The following is a 17,189-nucleotide window of genomic DNA, read 5'->3' as shown; positions in this document are numbered from 1 at the left end:
GTCGTTCATTAGCTGTCGTTGAGTCATTGGTTGTTCAGTAGTTCAGTCGTTCATTAGTTGAGTCGTTCAGTAGTTTAGTGGTTGAGTAACTGGTAGCTCAGTCGCTGAGTAGTTCAGTAGTAGTCCAATAGTTGAGTAGTTCAGTCGTTCAGTAGCAGTGTAGTAGTGCAGTAGTGCAGTAGTTGAGTAGTGCAGTAGTGCAGTAGTTGAGTAGTGCAGTAGTGCAGTAGTGCAGTAGTTGAGTAGTGCAGTAGTTGAGTAGTGCAGTAGTGCAGTAGTTGAGTAGTGCAGTAGTTGAGTAGTGCAGTAGTGCAGTAGTGCAGTAGTTGAGTAGTGCAGTAGTGCAGTACTTGAGTCCCAGTGGACCCACTGAAACAGCCGACACGCTGCTCTTCACACCAGGTTCAGCTTTATTGAACATCAAGTCGCTGTGACAGTTCAGTGAGCGGCAGCGTCGTGTTTCCTCCCCTCAGTGACCCCCCCGCCTCGCTCCGGGCCGCTTCTGGTTCTGGTTCTGCTCATACTGACACCGGTCACAGGAGTCCAAACACACTACAGGAACACGTCTGCTAACACCAACAGTAACGATAGCCGAGAGGAGGGAGGGAGACGGAACAGCTCCTTCAGAGTGGAGTCTACACAGGAGAGCGCTACAACAGGAGTGTGTGAGTGTGTGTGTGTGTGTGTGTGTGTGTTCAGAGGTCCTTCAGGTCCTTCTGGATGCCCCACAGTGTGTCGGCGCTCTTCTTCAGCTGGGCCACCTCCTCGCCGGTCAGGGTCATGTTGACCACGCTGCTCACGCCGCTGCTGTTCAGAACGCAGGGCAGAGACAGGAAGACCTCCTCCCCGATGCCGTACATGTCCTGAAACACACACACACACACACGGGGTCAGCGCCCTGTCTGAGCGGCCGTGTGTGTGTGTGTGTGTGTGTGCGCGCGCGAGTCTGACCTTGACCATGGTGGACACCGGGTGCACGCGGCTCATGTTCTTCACGATGCTCTCCGTCAGGTCGGCCACGCTCAGCCCGATGGCCCAGTTGGTGTAACCCTTCAGCTTGATCACCTCGTAGGCACTGGGGGTCAGGGGTCAGGGGTCAGGGATCAGGACACGCAATCAAAAGTCTTGATCAGAACCATAAAGCTCTGAAACGTCTCGATCTGGACCATAAAGCTCTGAACTCATCACAGTGACTCCCACAGACTGACTGCAGTCAAACCAGGGTTCAGCTTCAGCCTCAGAGCTGACTCCGCCCCTGAGCTGCGATTGGCTGACGAAGACTCGCCCAGAAAATGAAGCCTTCCAGCTCCTCAATGGACTCCATGTGTCCCGACAGCAGCCTCAACGAAGACCCGGGTCAGAAGCAAGCCTGCACGTGTGTGTGCGTGCGTGCGCGTGCGTGCGTGCGTGCGTGCGTGCGTGCGTGCGTACCTGTCCACCACAGCCTTGTGTGTGGCCTTCCACTGCTCCTTGTCGGCGTCGGTACCGATGTCCGGGTTGAGCTTCTGCAGGTTGACTCCGGCCACGTTGGCTCCGCTCCAGACCGGGACTGAAACAGTCAGGGACAGGCCGGTTCTGGGGGGTTCTGGGGGGTTCTGGGGGGTTCTGAGGGGTTCTGAGGGGTTCTGCTGTGGTTCTGCCGTGGTTCCGCGGCGGGGAACTCACCGCTGGTGTCTCCGTGCTCGCCCAGCACCCAGCCGTTGAAGGAGGTGGCGTGGATCCCCAGGCGCTCGGCCATCAGGTAGCGGAAGCGGGCCGAGTCCAGGTTGGTCCCACTGCCGATGACGCGGTGCTTGGGCAGACCGCTCAGCTTCCAGGTCACGTAGGTCAGGACGTCCACTGGAGGCCGAGAGCAGGGAGGTCAGGGAGGTCAGGGAGGTCAGGGTGAGAGCGTGAGTGTGTGTGAGTGTGTGTAAGTGTGTGTGTTACCCGGGTTGGACACCACGATCAGGGTGCAGTTGGGGCTGTACTTGATGATCTGGGGAATGATGGACTTGAAGACGTTGACGTTCCTCTGGACCAGGTTGAGGCGGCTCTCGCCCTCCTGCTGACGGACCCCCGCTGTGACCACCACCAGGCGGGAGTTGGCAGTGACGGCGTAGTCTGGGGGGGGGGGGCAGAGCGGGATCAGGACCGGGGTCCTCCAGACGGGCCCCGCCCGGACTCACCTTTGTCGGCGACGATCTTGGAGGTCTTGAGGAACAGGCTGCCGTGCTGCAGGTCCATCATCTCCCCCTTCAGGCGGTCCTCCATCACGTCCACCAGGGCCAGCTCGTCACACAGGTCCTGCTCAGAGACACGTTCTGGATCATCTAGAACATGCGGTCCCAGCCGGACACCAGGAGACGGTGTGGAGGTCTCACCCGCAGCAGGATGCTGACGGCGCAGGCCATGCCCACCTGGCCCACCCCCACCACCGTCACCTTGTTCCTGGGGGGCTCGGCGGGGGTCCCGGCCAGAGGACTGATCAGCTTCTGCAGGACTGAAGACATGATGGCAGCTGCAGGGAGACACAGGGGTGGGGGGACAGGGGGGACATGAGACGGTGGTCCACTGAGGGTCCACTGAGGGACCTCCATCCAGTCACTGCACGTTTAGATACTCCCTTTGGTCTGATCACAGGAACTGAGTAATCAACAAACATCAAGACCAGCAGAGCGTTGCTCATCCACATCACCCAGGACCGGGATCAGCAGGGATCGGTCCCTGAATCGGTCCCGTGATCGGTCCTGGGATCGGTCCCGGGGTCGGTCCCTGGATCGGTCCCGGGATCGGTCCCGGGATCGGTCCCGGGATCGGTCCCGGGATCGGTCCTGGGATCGGTCCCGGGGTCGGTCCCGGGGTCGGTCCTCAGAGGTTTCACTGCTTGGTTCAGGGTCTGTCATTTAACCTGTAGTCCTGGGTCGGGAGTTTAACTCTTCAGCTGTGGGCCAGTCTAGTCCTGCAGGTCCTCTGTGTTAAAGTCCTGACCCCTGACCTCTGACCTGAGACTGGTTCTCTACAGAACACTGTGGTGGTTTTTCTCTAAACGTTCTTAATGAGCCCCTGAAAAGTGAAACTGACACACACACACACACACACACACACACACACACACACACACACACACATGTAGAGGCTTGAAAATAGTTGTTAAAAGATAGAATAAGTAAGTTTGTTCAAAGATGGAAATGGTTCTCTAAAAAGGTGTGTTAAAAGCAGACACCCCATAAAACTTTTTGTTTAATTTCATGTACTCAGTGGTTCAAATTTCAGCTCTGTTGAGTGAGATGCGATCCCCATGATACCCAGTAGATGGCGCGTATCGCGCACTGATGTTGATAGGAGGACGCACCACAGAGGAAGAACTAATTCCTCGTGTGAATTAAACCCAGCTTCATTGTGCGTGCGATCTCTTTTCTTCATCACAGGTTGGTAAATACTCTAAGTTCACTCATATAAGGCATATTATCTGGTTTGTGACATGTTCGAGATAATATTGTGTTCAGTAGGCAGAGTAAAATGAAGTGTCAGTGTTTTGAGTGACATGAACAGTGTTGGAAGCTAACCTGCTAAGCTAACTGGTGAAGCATGAGGGAACTGCAACATGGAGATAAGTTACTCCAGACCAGTATTGGTGCAAAGAACCACATGAGAACATTATTTGAGAACATTTTATGGAAGGTTTTTCATACAATACGCATGTAACTGGGTTTTATATGTCCCTGAATGTGCATATTTTATGGTTTATGGCCAAATACCAGTACTGCTATTGAAACTGTATTAAATACAGAACAGCCATTTGAATATTGAATGCTGTTGCTGCCTCATATGCTTAGTTCATGATATTGAAGCATGGTGATTTTGGTTAAATATGATTTCATTGATTTGTTAAAAATATAAATACTGTACAATTTAAAATCATTGTATATAAAATCTGTTTAAAAAGAGTAATTAATTGTTGATGATCAAATGATTGTGGTTTAAAAGAAAATGTATTGAAGTTCATGATGTTATGATATGTTGTGAAATTGTAATGTATTTTGATGATGTTTAGTCTAGTTTTGTAAGCTATGGCCACATGGACTTTTGGACTCTTTAAGGCCATTTAGCAGTTATCTGGATCATTGTTGTTGCTGATGTATGTTGTGGAAGAACTAATTCCTCGTGTGAATTAAACCCAGCTTCATTGTGCGTGCGATCTCTTTTCTTCATCACAGATTGATTGAGACAAAGCTGGGTCGTTCACACATCACGTTGCCCTCTACACCCCAGAGGAGCAACAATTTTGGGGGCTCGTCCGGGATTAGTGCCACTGACTGTCCGGCACTAATCATTGCAGAACCAAGGGAAGCTGATCACCTGTTCCTGAGCCGATGACACCAGCGACAGAATCCAGGTAACCAGAGATGGCAGCACTACGTGACCTGAGATGGGAGATCCAGCAAGCGCTTACCCAGTTAACCAGTGCCCACAACAGAGATGTTCTCTACAAGCTGGCTGAGTCGTTAAAAGATGACGTGGACGAGGATTTTCCAAGTGCAGAATCGCCCGAAGTGGAACTCTTCGACTTCATTGTGGACTTTCTGAGAAGTCCACAACTGAGAAGTCTCGAGGACCAGGGGATGTCTCACTTGCTCGCTTTCCGCGACCTCATCGAACAACTACAGTCACCCATGGCAACTGGGGGAGAAAATGCTGTGAGTACTCCAGATGTGGAAGAGGTTCCTGTTGTGAGTGAGACCAGAGAGGCAGCTGCATCCACAGTAACAACCGTGAAGTCATCCTCACCATCAGTAGTTGCTGACCCTGTAACAGGTTTGGTCAAGCTGTCTGAACTCAAGTCACTGTTACCACACAGGGAATACAAGATTCATGGTGGTCAGATCTCTGATTTTGACTCTGATTTAAGTTACAATGTGTTGTGTAAACAGATTGATGAAGGTCTTGCTGAAGGGTTCACAGAGGCTGAAGTTATTAGAACGGTGTTTAAGATAATCAAGCCTGGTACCTTCAAAGACATGCTTGTCACCAAAGATACGCTGACTGTAGCAGAGTTAAAACGTTTCTTGAAGGCACACCTGCGTGAGAAAAGTAGCACTGAATTATTTCAGGAACTAAGCAACGCTAAGCAGTATGATAAAGAAACACCTCAGCAGTTCATGTATAGACTAATGGGTCTTAAACAACGTGTGCTGATTGCATCAAAGAACAGCCGTGGGTTTCATTATGACAAGCAGTTGGTACAAGGTGTTTTCCTTCATTCACTGTATCAAGGTATCAATGAGAAATGCTCTTATGTCAGACGAGACTTAAAACCTCACATCACAGATTCAAGTGTCACAGATGACTCCATTTTGGAGCTGATCACAAAAGCTGTTATTGAAGACGCAGAGAGACAGAACAGATTGGGACAAAGCCAAAAATCAAAAACTGTGAACGCAAATGTAGCTCAGGCAGAAAAAGACAAAAGTTCTGTAAAAATACAAACTGAAGTCCAAGCTAACCGTGCTGCTATACAAGAGCTGACGGCACAGGTGTCCTCTCTAACTAAAAGTTTAGAAAAGGCCCTAACTCCAATGGTCAGTGCAGTAACTGAAAACACTCGTCCCACAGTACCTGCCTCAAAACAGCCAGCTCCAAAACCTGATGTCAAAGGGAAGTGCCAGAAGTGTATTGCTCAAGAAACTGAACATTGCACTCATTGTTTCAAATGCGGAAAGGAGGGGCATCGAGCCATCGGCTGCCTCCAGAAGAGCAGTGTGTCGGGAAACTCCAGGAGGTCGCTGGGGAGGGACCACCAGTGACGACATCATCGGCGTCCCACAACAGCGAGAGACTGAAATCAGATCAAGCACCATCTACTACCACGTCTCAGAAAACACACAGTGTGACCAATAAAAAGCGTGTGGCACAGTTAATAGGTGGTAGGTGTATGATAAACTGTCTGTTAAATGGAGAAAAACTACAGATGCTATTGGACAGCGGAGCACAAGTGAGCATTGTTGAAAAGTCATGGGTACAAACAGCGTTACCAAATGTGAAAATACAGCCGCTTGAGACTTTACTTTCAGATCATCCACTCAAAGTCACTGCAGCAAATGGGACGGACGTTCCTTTTGAAGGGTGGATTGAAGTTCTACTCAAGATCACAAGTTCCCAACATGGCTCTGTGTCCTTGTATGTTCCAATGCTTGTCAGCCAGCAAAGTGTAACCACTCCCCTGCTGGGCTTCAATGTCATCCAAGAAATAATAATGGGAAACAGTGAACAAAGTGACAATATAAACTTAGTGGACTTGCTATCAGAGACTCTTAAAGTTCAGAAGTGTAATGTTGAGTCACTTATCTCTGCTGTTCACACCAAATCGACTGAAAGTGAACCAGAAAGTGAAGTCGTGAAAGTTGGAAAAAAAGGACTCACGGTTCGCAGTAACCAAATCTGTATGGTAAAGTGTCACATCAGATCATTTTCGAGTGGAGGTGAAATGTTTTTCGAACCATCTTTGAAAAGCAACATACCTGATGGATTGGAGTTATTTCCAGCTCTCATTGATGTACCCCCTGGTGCTACAAAGACTGTTAAAATCCCAATCCAAAATGCAACCAAACATGACATTTTCCTAAATCCTAAAACCTTGTTAGGATTCATTGAAGACGTTTCTGAATACAAACCTGTTAATCTTTGTCCTGAAAATGCCAAACCAGCCAACCAGTCATACTGTTGTACAGCTCAAGTGTCAGATGACAGTCAAAGTGAAGAAGAAGAGACTTTCAATACAGCTCCTTCACATCTGAGATGGCATCCAAATGTCGATTTAAATCATCTCTCAGAAAATGATCAAAAAGTTGTTCGCCAAATGCTCTATGAGCAGTCTGATATTTTTGCTCGTGAAGACGGGGATATTGGATGTATTCCTGGACTGCAGCTAAAAATCAACACCACTGACAACACACCCGTGCAAAAGAGTTACAACTCGATTCCCCGACCACTCTACAAAGAGGTAAAAGAGTATGTTCACAACCTTTTGAACAGGGGTTGGATCCGAAAATCAGTTTCAGCCCATTCGTCACCGGTGGTGTGTGTGCGTAAAAAGGACAATGCTTTGCGCTTATGTGTTGATTTTCGCGAGCTCAACCGGAAAACTGTACCGGACAGACATCCGTTGCCACGGATACAAGATCTCTTGGACAGTCTCGGAGGAAATACCTGGTTTTCCATCTTGGACCAGGGCAGCGCATATCATCAGGGTTTTGTGAGTGAGGAGTCACGGCACTTAACTGCTTTTAGCACGCCCTGGGGTTTGTACGAATGGGTGCGGGTTCCTTTCGGTCTTACAAACGCACCGGCCGCATTCCAAAGGTGTATGGAGGAAGTGTTAGAAGGGATTCGAGATGAGTGCTGCGTGCCTTACTTAGATGATGTACTTTGCTACTCTAAAACCTTTGAGCAACATGTAGATCATCTTCGACAAGTCCTGTGTAAAATGCGACAACATGGCATAAAACTTCGTCCAGCTAAGTGCGAACTGTTTAAAAAACAAATACGCTACCTTGGTAGGCTTGTGTCTGGCGAAGGGGTCCAGGTTGACCCGAAAGATTTGGATGCTGTGATCGCTCTAAAAGAAAAGAAACCCTGCACAGTCGGAGAGCTCAGAACATTGCTCGGTTTCCTCAGCTACTATCGATCATTCATTCAAGACTTCTCAAGACTGGCGAGACCGTTGTTTGAACTGCTCCAGAGCCCTGATACAAATTGTGAAAACAAATCAACACCAAAAAGAGGGAAAGGACAAGTAAAGAAAGGAAACAAAAACCAACTTCCTTCTCGAACACCCATAACTTGGACAAGTGAACATCAGGACATTGTGTCAAAGTTTGTGGACATTCTGACCCATCCTCCCATTCTAGCCTATCCTAATTTTGATCTTCCATTTGTATTACATACAGATGCGTCCAACCAAGGCTTGGGAGCTGTCTTATATCAGAAACAAGACAACAAACTCAGAGTGATTGGCTATGGCTCTCGGACTCTCACACCTGCTGAGAAAAACTATCACTTACATTCTGGTAAACTTGAGTTCCTCGCACTCAAATGGGCCATCTGTGATAAGTTTCGTGACTACCTGTATTACGCTCCGACTTTCACAGTCTATACAGACAACAATCCATTAACCTATGTTCTCAGTTCCGCAAGGTTAAACGCAGTGGGGCATAGGTGGGTTGGGGAGTTAGCAGACTTCCATTTTGATATCAAGTATAGACCGGGGAGAAGGAATGCAGATGCCGACATGTTGTCCAGATACCCATTGGATCTCCAACAACAGATGAGTGAGTACACAGAGAACGTTTTACCAGATGTAGTGTTTGCGGTGTGGCAGGGAAGTAAGGCCGTCCAAAACAACGATGTGCCCTGGGTAGCTGCACTACAACTGAGTTCCAGTGAAAAAAATGAGCCAGCACAAAGCACTTTGAGCATGACTCCAAAAGACATTAAAGCTGCTCAACAAGAAGATGAGTCTATCAAGGAGGTAATCTCACTCAAACTCAAGAGCTGGACACCTAACGAGAAAGACAAACGGACAATGAGTAAACAAACAAGGAGATTACTGTATGAGTGGAACAAGCTGGAAGTTGACAATGGACTACTGTACAGAAAAACAGAGCACCACAAACAGCTTGTCCTTCCAGAACAGTTAAAACCAATAGTGTTAAGAAGTCTACACGACGATATGGGTCATGTCGGTAGTGATAAAGTGATTCATCTGGCCCGTGAACGTTTTTATTGGCCGAATATGCAACAAGAAATCGAAGATTATGTCTCAAAAAAATGTCTGTGCATCAAACAAAAACGACCAAACGTTCCCCAGAGAGCTCCTATGGGATCAATCACAACCAACGCTCCTTTTGAGTTAGTCTCTATTGACTACTTGCATCTTGAACCAAGTAAAGGGGGGTATGAATACATCTTAGTACTTGAAGATCATTTTACTCGCTTCGCGCAAGCGTACCCTACTAGGAATAAATCAGGCAAAACAGCTGCTGAGAAGATATTCCAAGATTTTATACCACGTTTTGGGTACCCCGAAAAGTTACACCATGATCAGGGACGTGAGTTTGAGAACAATCTTTTCCAAAAATTGCAACAGCTCTCAGGAATCGCTCACTCACGAACCACACCATACCATCCACAGTGCAACCCGGTGGAGCGCCTGAATCGTACTTTACTCCAAATGCTTCGCACTCTACAGGAGGAAAAGAAAAGTGACTGGAAGGAACATCTCCCACAAATTGTCCATGCCTACAATTGCACGAGACATGAGTCGACAGGATACTCGCCATTCTTCCTCTTGTACGGCAGAGCTCCTCGGTTGCCGGTAGACCTACTTTTTCAAACAAACGAGACAGAGAAACACAACCATCAGACCTATGCTAAAAAGTGGGCTGATAGGATGCGTGTTGCCTATAAAATCGCTGCAGAGAACAGTCAAAAATCTTCAGGCAAAGGCAAAAAGCAATATGACAAACGCATGAAAGGTGTCACTCTCCAACCAGGCGACAGAGTCCTGGTTAGGAATCTCTCTGAAAGAGGAGGTCCGGGAAAATTACGTGCCTACTGGGAATCAGAAGTACACCGTGTTGTTGAGCGAGTAGGTGATGGACCCGTCTACAAAGTACAAGCAGAGAGAGGCAGTAAAGTGATGAGAGTGTTACACAGAAACTTGTTATTGCCAGTAAATGATTTACCTTTGGAAGAAGAGCTGCCTGTAGTCAAAACGACAAAACCGAAAAGAGACAGAAGAATCGAGACTACTACAGACCACAATGAAACAGAGAGTAACGACTCGGAGGATGAAGACTACTCTTATCGTTACAATCTCCGGAGTAAAATCCCAATATACGGTTTCATAAATCCTCAGCAAAATGTTCAAAACCAAAACACTCAGCAACCAGTACCTGTCACACCTGTACAAAATCCTCAAAATCAACACAGACTCAATGCCACAGCGAGAGAATTTCGCCCACCAGTGAGACCAGAATCTGTGCCTGAACAGCAGGTTGTTGAGGAGCAAATGGCTGAACCAGTTTTGCTGCAGGAGGAACAAAGACGGATTGAGGAAATGGATGGACATGATGGAGGACAGTATGAGCCTAGAAGGTCACAAAGGAGAGCTCAACCAGCAGAAAGATTGACTTATGACTCCTTGGGACAACCATCGTACCAACCATGGACTGCAGGTGTAAGATCGCTCCTACTTCCCACTTCTGTGCCAATACCTCAGAACCTTATGGCTTATCCATGCCAAATCCAAAACCAACCTTTTGTTTACAACTGGTACACTCTCGTAAACTAAGTTGCCCTAAAACGTGAAATGTCAGGAGACATTTATTTTAAGTAGGGGAGAGTGTAGAGGCTTGAAAATAGTTGTTAAAAGATAGAATAAGTAAGTTTGTTCAAAGATGGAAATGGTTCTCTAAAAAGGTGTGTTAAAAGCAGACACCCCATAAAACTTTTTGTTTAATTTCATGTACTCAGTGGTTCAAATTTCAGCTCTGTTGAGTGAGATGCGATCCCCATGATACCCAGTAGATGGCGCGTATCGCGCACTGATGTTGATAGGAGGACGCACCACAGAGGAAGAACTAATTCCTCGTGTGAATTAAACCCAGCTTCATTGTGCGTGCGATCTCTTTTCTTCATCACAGGTTGGTAAATACTCTAAGTTCACTCATATAAGGCATATTATCTGGTTTGTGACATGTTCGAGATAATATTGTGTTCAGTAGGCAGAGTAAAATGAAGTGTCAGTGTTTTGAGTGACATGAACAGTGTTGGAAGCTAACCTGCTAAGCTAACTGGTGAAGCATGAGGGAACTGCAACATGGAGATAAGTTACTCCAGACCAGTATTGGTGCAAAGAACCACATGAGAACATTATTTGAGAACATTTTATGGAAGGTTTTTCATACAATACGCATGTAACTGGGTTTTATATGTCCCTGAATGTGCATATTTTATGGTTTATGGCCAAATACCAGTACTGCTATTGAAACTGTATTAAATACAGAACAGCCATTTGAATATTGAATGCTGTTGCTGCCTCATATGCTTAGTTCATGATATTGAAGCATGGTGATTTTGGTTAAATATGATTTCATTGATTTGTTAAAAATATAAATACTGTACAATTTAAAATCATTGTATATAAAATCTGTTTAAAAAGAGTAATTAATTGTTGATGATCAAATGATTGTGGTTTAAAAGAAAATGTATTGAAGTTCATGATGTTATGATATGTTGTGAAATTGTAATGTATTTTGATGATGTTTAGTCTAGTTTTGTAAGCTATGGCCACATGGACTTTTGGACTCTTTAAGGCCATTTAGCAGTTATCTGGATCATTGTTGTTGCTGATGTATGTTGTGGAAGAACTAATTCCTCGTGTGAATTAAACCCAGCTTCATTGTGCGTGCGATCTCTTTTCTTCATCACAGATTGATTGAGACAAAGCTGGGTCGTTCACACATCACGTTGCCCTCTACACCCCAGAGGAGCAACACACACACACACACACACACACACACACACACACACACACACACACACACACACACACACACACACACACACACACACACACACACACACACACACACACACACACACACACACACACACACAGTAGTTTACAGCAGCAGTAAAGTTTCCACGCTGCTCTTTACAGCTCGGTTCTCAGGAGCTTCCGTGGGTTTATGAGTGTTTCAACAGGTTCTGTGAGACTGCAGCAGGAAACAGAACCAGGACAGACACCCACGAGGACAGAGTGACACGAGGACAGCGTCCCACGAGGACAGAGTCCCACGAGGACAGCGTCCCACGAGGACAGAGGTAATCAGATTACCATCAGAGCAGCTGTCTGACTGAAGCGTCCTGCTGTCGCCGACTGATGTTGAATTGAGAGCAGAAACAGGATGTGGAGGGCTGGTTCACGTGGTGACATGCAGGACAGGCAGTCTCCGCCTGTTGCTGCTCTGGTTGTAGGCCAGACCCCCTCCCCCCTCCCCCTCCCCCCCCCTCCCCTCCCCCATCGCACACGTTCAGGGAAGTGGAAACGAGAGCAGAGCGCAGTGAGCTGCTCTGCTCTCAGTCCTCAGTTCAATCTAAACTTTCACTACAGATTAACCTGGAGGGGAAACCCAGAGCCCACCTGACCCCCCAGGGCCTGGGAGGGGGGGGGGGGGGGGGGGGGGGGGGGGGGGGGGGGTGTCTGGAGGGTCTGGGGGATCTGTCTTCAGAGCCCGGTCCAGATCATCTGCAGCTATTTCAACTAACACGTGGTCTCTTCCAGCTTTATCAGGTGACTGGGGGGGGGGGGGGGGGGGGGGGGGGTACGACACACATCAGGAACAGGGACAGAGTCTGGGTCTGGGTCTGACCCCAGGAATGTTCCGGGCCACCAGCCAATCAGACCAAAACAGCAGCAACACGAACAACAAGCAGCCAGAAAAGACCAGGAGGAAAACCAGCCCTGGTCCTGGACCTGTCCTGGTCCTGGATCAGATCCTGGTCCTGGATCAGATCCTGGTCCTGGATCACATCCTGGTCCTGGATCACATCCTAAACCTGACTGACCAGTCTCAGAGTTCCTGTCAGGAAATCGACTCCCTCAGCCTGCATCTCCAGTACCTGTTGGACCAGGTCTTCTTCAGGACCGGCGGCCCAGCAGCATCCCTACATGATGCTGCCGCCGCCGTGCTTCAGATCCTCAATGAGGGTCACAGAGTTCAGAGACCGCCGTCCTCCTGACAGGAGGGACCGCACGCCGGTCCAGAGCGGAGAACCATGTTTCATCTCCAGAACAGAGCCGGTCTGATCAGGATCCAGGTACCTGGACCTAATCCCCACAGCAGCATCCTGATCCGGGTCCAGAACATTCAAACAGAGGAGACGCCGCCTCTGCTCAGTGAAACCACAGCGGCGGAGAAAAGCTTCACATGCGCTCGGTGGCCTTTCAGAATAAAAGACTTCCCTCCAGACGAATCAGTTTTCAGAACTTTCAGATCTTTTCCTAGAAGCTGCTGCTGAAGCTGCACCGATGAAGTTTAACTCTCATGTTTTATTCTCATGTTTTGTTCTCATGTTTCAGAGGCAGCGGGTCGGCTTCAGGCTCCACAGTTTAAATCTCACTGTCTCAGCTCTGTGAGAACTCAGACCCCCCCGGGTCCTGGTCTGGACAGGATTGACCTTGGTTACAGGACGAGCTCCACCCCCCCTCCTCCACCTCCTCCACATGCCTGCTGCACCTATCGGGTCAGATTGACCTCTGACCCTCCATCAAGGTCAGAGAGGCTGGGGGCAAGGAGGCAGGAGGGGGGGTCCACCAGGGGGCGGGGGGGGGGGGGGGGGGGGTCTCTGTGAGGGGACAGCTGGGTGGAGGGGGGGTGTAGGGAGTGGAGGTGTTGGGGAGCAGGTGGTGTAGGGGGGTGTAGGGTGGGGGGTCACCCAGGATGTGAGTCCTGAGCCGGGCCTGCAGCAGTTACATAACAGTCCTTCATCCCTCAGCTCGATTCCAGCGTTAAATCTTCCTTTACAGCAATAAAGCGGCAATAAAACCACATCTGAAGCCAAACCTTCAGTCAGGACTCGGTCTGACGGAGCGGAGCTCAACTCCGAGGAGCCTCCCTCCCGAACCCCCGGGCCGGGCCGGGCCGGACACGGGGCTGCCCGCATCCAGAGCCTCTTCTACCGGAGAGCAGCCCGACAGCAGCCGCTCCGCTCCGCTCCGCTCCGGGCCGGGCCGGGCCGGGCCGGGCCGGGCGGCGCCTCGAGCCGCGATGCTAACAGAACATGGAGCCTCCGAGCATCCATGAGAGAGAGGCCGGGCGGCACGCAGCGGCGGGGAGGGAGGGGGGCGGAGGACCGGACCGGGCCAGAAACCCGGGGGCAGCGCCCGGGTCCCGGGTCCCGGGCCCCGGGCCGGAGCAGGGTCACACTCACCGGCTGGACTGGAGCAGACGGTCCGCGGTGTGGTCCCGGAGCAGGAGAAGGTCGAGCGGCGTCCGGACGGCAGGAGAGATGAAGGCAGAGGAGCGGAGGAGGAGGAGCGGGAGGACCGGGGGAGGACCGGGGGAGGAGCGGCGGCGGGGCGGGGAGCGCAGCCGCCCGCCCCTCCTCCAGAGGTCACCGTGTTCAAACCCCTCATCTGGATTCACTGATCCAGATCAGCTTCACTGGCCCTGAAACATCCATACCCACTGAGTCCGGGTTCCAGGAGGCCTGAACAGACCTGAACCTGAAGGTAGAACCATCTGGACCAGATCCAAGAACCATCTGGACCAGATCAAAAAAACAGCGGGTCCTGAGAAACAACCGGGGAACCAACAGGGACCCCTGAGGAACTCCTCACACTGAGACCACATCTGGAAGTGTGTGAATGTGTGCTGAATGGGTGAATGTGACCACCTTTGGGGTGAATTGAATCGACATTAGAACACTGAAAGGCCACGGTTCCATGACGTTACTCAGTTCAGAATGAATTTATCCTAATTAAATCATTCCAAAATTCAGAATAAAGGTTTATATGGAAAACACCGTGACTCTCCTTGCTTTAATTCCTCTTCAGATCGGAGGGGTGTGACGGCCATCAGACAGGAAGTGAGGAGTACCTGTCCTCTACCTGCTACCTGACATGTGTCCGTGTCTGATGAGCTAAATCCATCAGTATAGGGTCACGGAGACAGCGCCACATGGAGGATGGACAGGAAGTGAAGCACAGCTAGCCTGTATGATCGGAGGACACGAGGAGTCCAGGACCAGCGGAAACGTCCAGCAGCTTTGATTTTCTGGTACTGATTCGTTTTGCAGACCGGCGGACGGCCGCTCCAGACCTTCATGTCTCGTGTTTTCTCATTGTGAAAACCAGTGTTTGCAGGACACACTGTGCCGTCAGTCCGGTGTAATCTAAACATGAAGCCCACCGCAGGACGGCGGGGATCGATCAGTGGCACAGTGGACCAGAGGACCTCTGTCCTGCAGGACTGTAGCGAGACGGGATGTGGAGTCCAGCAGCAGGACTCTCCGGGTTTACAGCGTAACCCTCTCAGCTCAATCATTCTCCGCTACAACAACAGCGGTGGAGCTAATGGAGCTGCTAAACTCTGTTTGTGGTGCTTGGATCCGGCTGGGTGACTCCGGTCTCCCTCATCAGGGTCACGCCGCGGACTCACCTTCCTCAGGTGTCTGCCTTATCAGCGGGCCAGTGGGCGGAGCCGGCCTCCGCCGGACTTTCACCCGTCAACGTCTGGGAGTTCAGTCAATGTTTACCAGAGGCGAGCCGCTGCAGCGCCAGGCGAGCTCAGATATCTGGCCTACTTTACAGTCTGAGGTCAGAGGTCACCCTGCAGCCGGGAAACCGAACGGCTCACAACTTCTCAATATTCCAGACAGGCTGTTCTTTACATTTCAGCGTTATTCTGACTGCTGGTCTCACTTTTCAAATGCCTTTCTCCACATTTCATCTTTCTGTGTCCACATTTCATGATTGTCAGAGTTTCACGTCTCTCCATAAAGCGCTCTGTCTCTGCTGTACTGATCATTCTGGATTCTCTTCCCCGTTCTGGGCTGCAGTTTTACGGAACGTTGTGTTTATCCGAGGAACAGCTCCTCAGTTTCCTGCTCTGCCTGTCAGAAATCCAGAAAACTCCTCAAACAGCAGAGAGACTCTACTCTGGTTCCAACGGAGAGGAGACGAAGCTGAGGATGAGGAGGAAGCTGACGATGAAGACGATGCAGCTGGGTAGCCAATGGCAGGCTGCGGTCTTGCCTCTGTGCTCGTCCAATAGGAGCAGAGGGAGTTGATGTGGTGGAGGAGGGAGGGAGGAGGGAGGGAGGCGGTCATGGGATGCAACTGGCTGTGTGGCATAATGTTACATAACACACACACGCACGCACACACGCACACACACACACACACACACACACACACACACACACACACACACACGCTCACACACACACACACACACACACACACACCCAGCTGCTATCACTGCGGCTCATCGCAGCTCTTTATCACCAACGGCTCACAGAAGGGACGCTTCAGCTCAGAGACAGACGACACAATGGAAGACCTGATCGATGCAACACGATCCGGCTTTAACGGCTTCAAGATGACACAATGAAACCATGAATCAGGCTGGAGCTGTGAGCTCCGTGTGAAGCTGCTCTTCATCATCATCATCATCATCTGATGAGACAGCTCTGGCAAGAAATAAGCAGAGAAAACAAACTTCATGACTCCACCCAACAACGTATTCTCTACCAAGTGATGATAGGTTAATGTTATGAACGAATGAATGAATGAAGTCCAGTGAAAAAAGATTTAACCAAAAATCAACATGCATGTTTTTAAAAGACATTGACAGAAAAACACTTAAGACGACGTTTTTATTTCACTAATAATATTATTTGATTTTGTCTTTTCTCATGGTAAAAACACAAGGACCTATAAAAGAACATTTAGAGCTCTACAAGGAGACACTATGAGGTCTACAAGGAGACACTATGAGGTCTACAAGGAGACACTATGAGGTCTATAAGGAGACACTATGAGGTCTATAAGGAGACACTATGAGGTCTATAAGGAGACACTATGAGGTCTATAAGGAGACACTATGAGGTCTATAAGGAGACACTATGAGGTCTATAAGGAGACACTATGAGGTCTATAAGGAGACACTATGAGGTCTATAAGGAGACACTATGAGGTCTACAAGGAGACACTATGAGCTCTATAAGGAGACACTATGAGGTCTATAAGGAGACACTATGAGGTCTATAAGGAGACACTATGAGGTCTATAAGGAGACACTATGAGGTCTATAAGGAGACAGTATGAGGTCTATAAGGAGACACTAGGAGGTCTATAAGGAGACACTATGAGGTCTACAAGGAGACACTATGAGCTCTATAAGGAGACACTAGGAGGTCTACAAGGAGACACTATGAGGTCTATAAGGAGACACTATGAGCTCTATAAGGAGACACTAGGAGGTCTATAAGGAGACACTATGAGGTCTATAAGGAGACACTATGAGGTCTATAAGGAGACACTATGAGGTCTATAAGGAGACACTATGAGGTCTATAAGGAGACACTATGAGGTCTACAAGGAGACACTAGGAGGTCTATAAGGAGACAGTATGAGGTCT

General features: G+C 49.2%; 1 protein-coding gene across 1 annotated transcript; it reads right to left on the bottom strand.

Annotated features, from left to right (window-relative positions):
* Positions 1–392: 392 nt before the first annotated feature.
* On the bottom strand, positions 393–14,109 carry ldhba (lactate dehydrogenase Ba). Its single transcript, XM_030113275.1, has 8 exons — positions 13,978–14,109; positions 2,364–2,500; positions 2,169–2,286; positions 1,930–2,103; positions 1,666–1,839; positions 1,432–1,549; positions 952–1,075; positions 393–863 (listed from the first exon to the last, which is right to left on the bottom strand). Exons 2-8 carry the CDS (start codon positions 2,490–2,492, stop codon positions 696–698), a joined length of 1,005 nt encoding a protein of 334 aa, XP_029969135.1. The 5' UTR covers positions 2,493–2,500; positions 13,978–14,109; the 3' UTR covers positions 393–695.
* Positions 14,110–17,189: the final 3,080 nt, after the last annotated feature.

This window comes from Salarias fasciatus, chromosome 17 (assembly GCF_902148845.1).
Source record: "Salarias fasciatus chromosome 17, fSalaFa1.1, whole genome shotgun sequence".
NCBI classification, from domain to species: domain Eukaryota; kingdom Metazoa; phylum Chordata; class Actinopteri; order Blenniiformes; family Blenniidae; genus Salarias; species Salarias fasciatus.
This window is presented reverse-complemented; position numbering and strand designations above follow the sequence as displayed.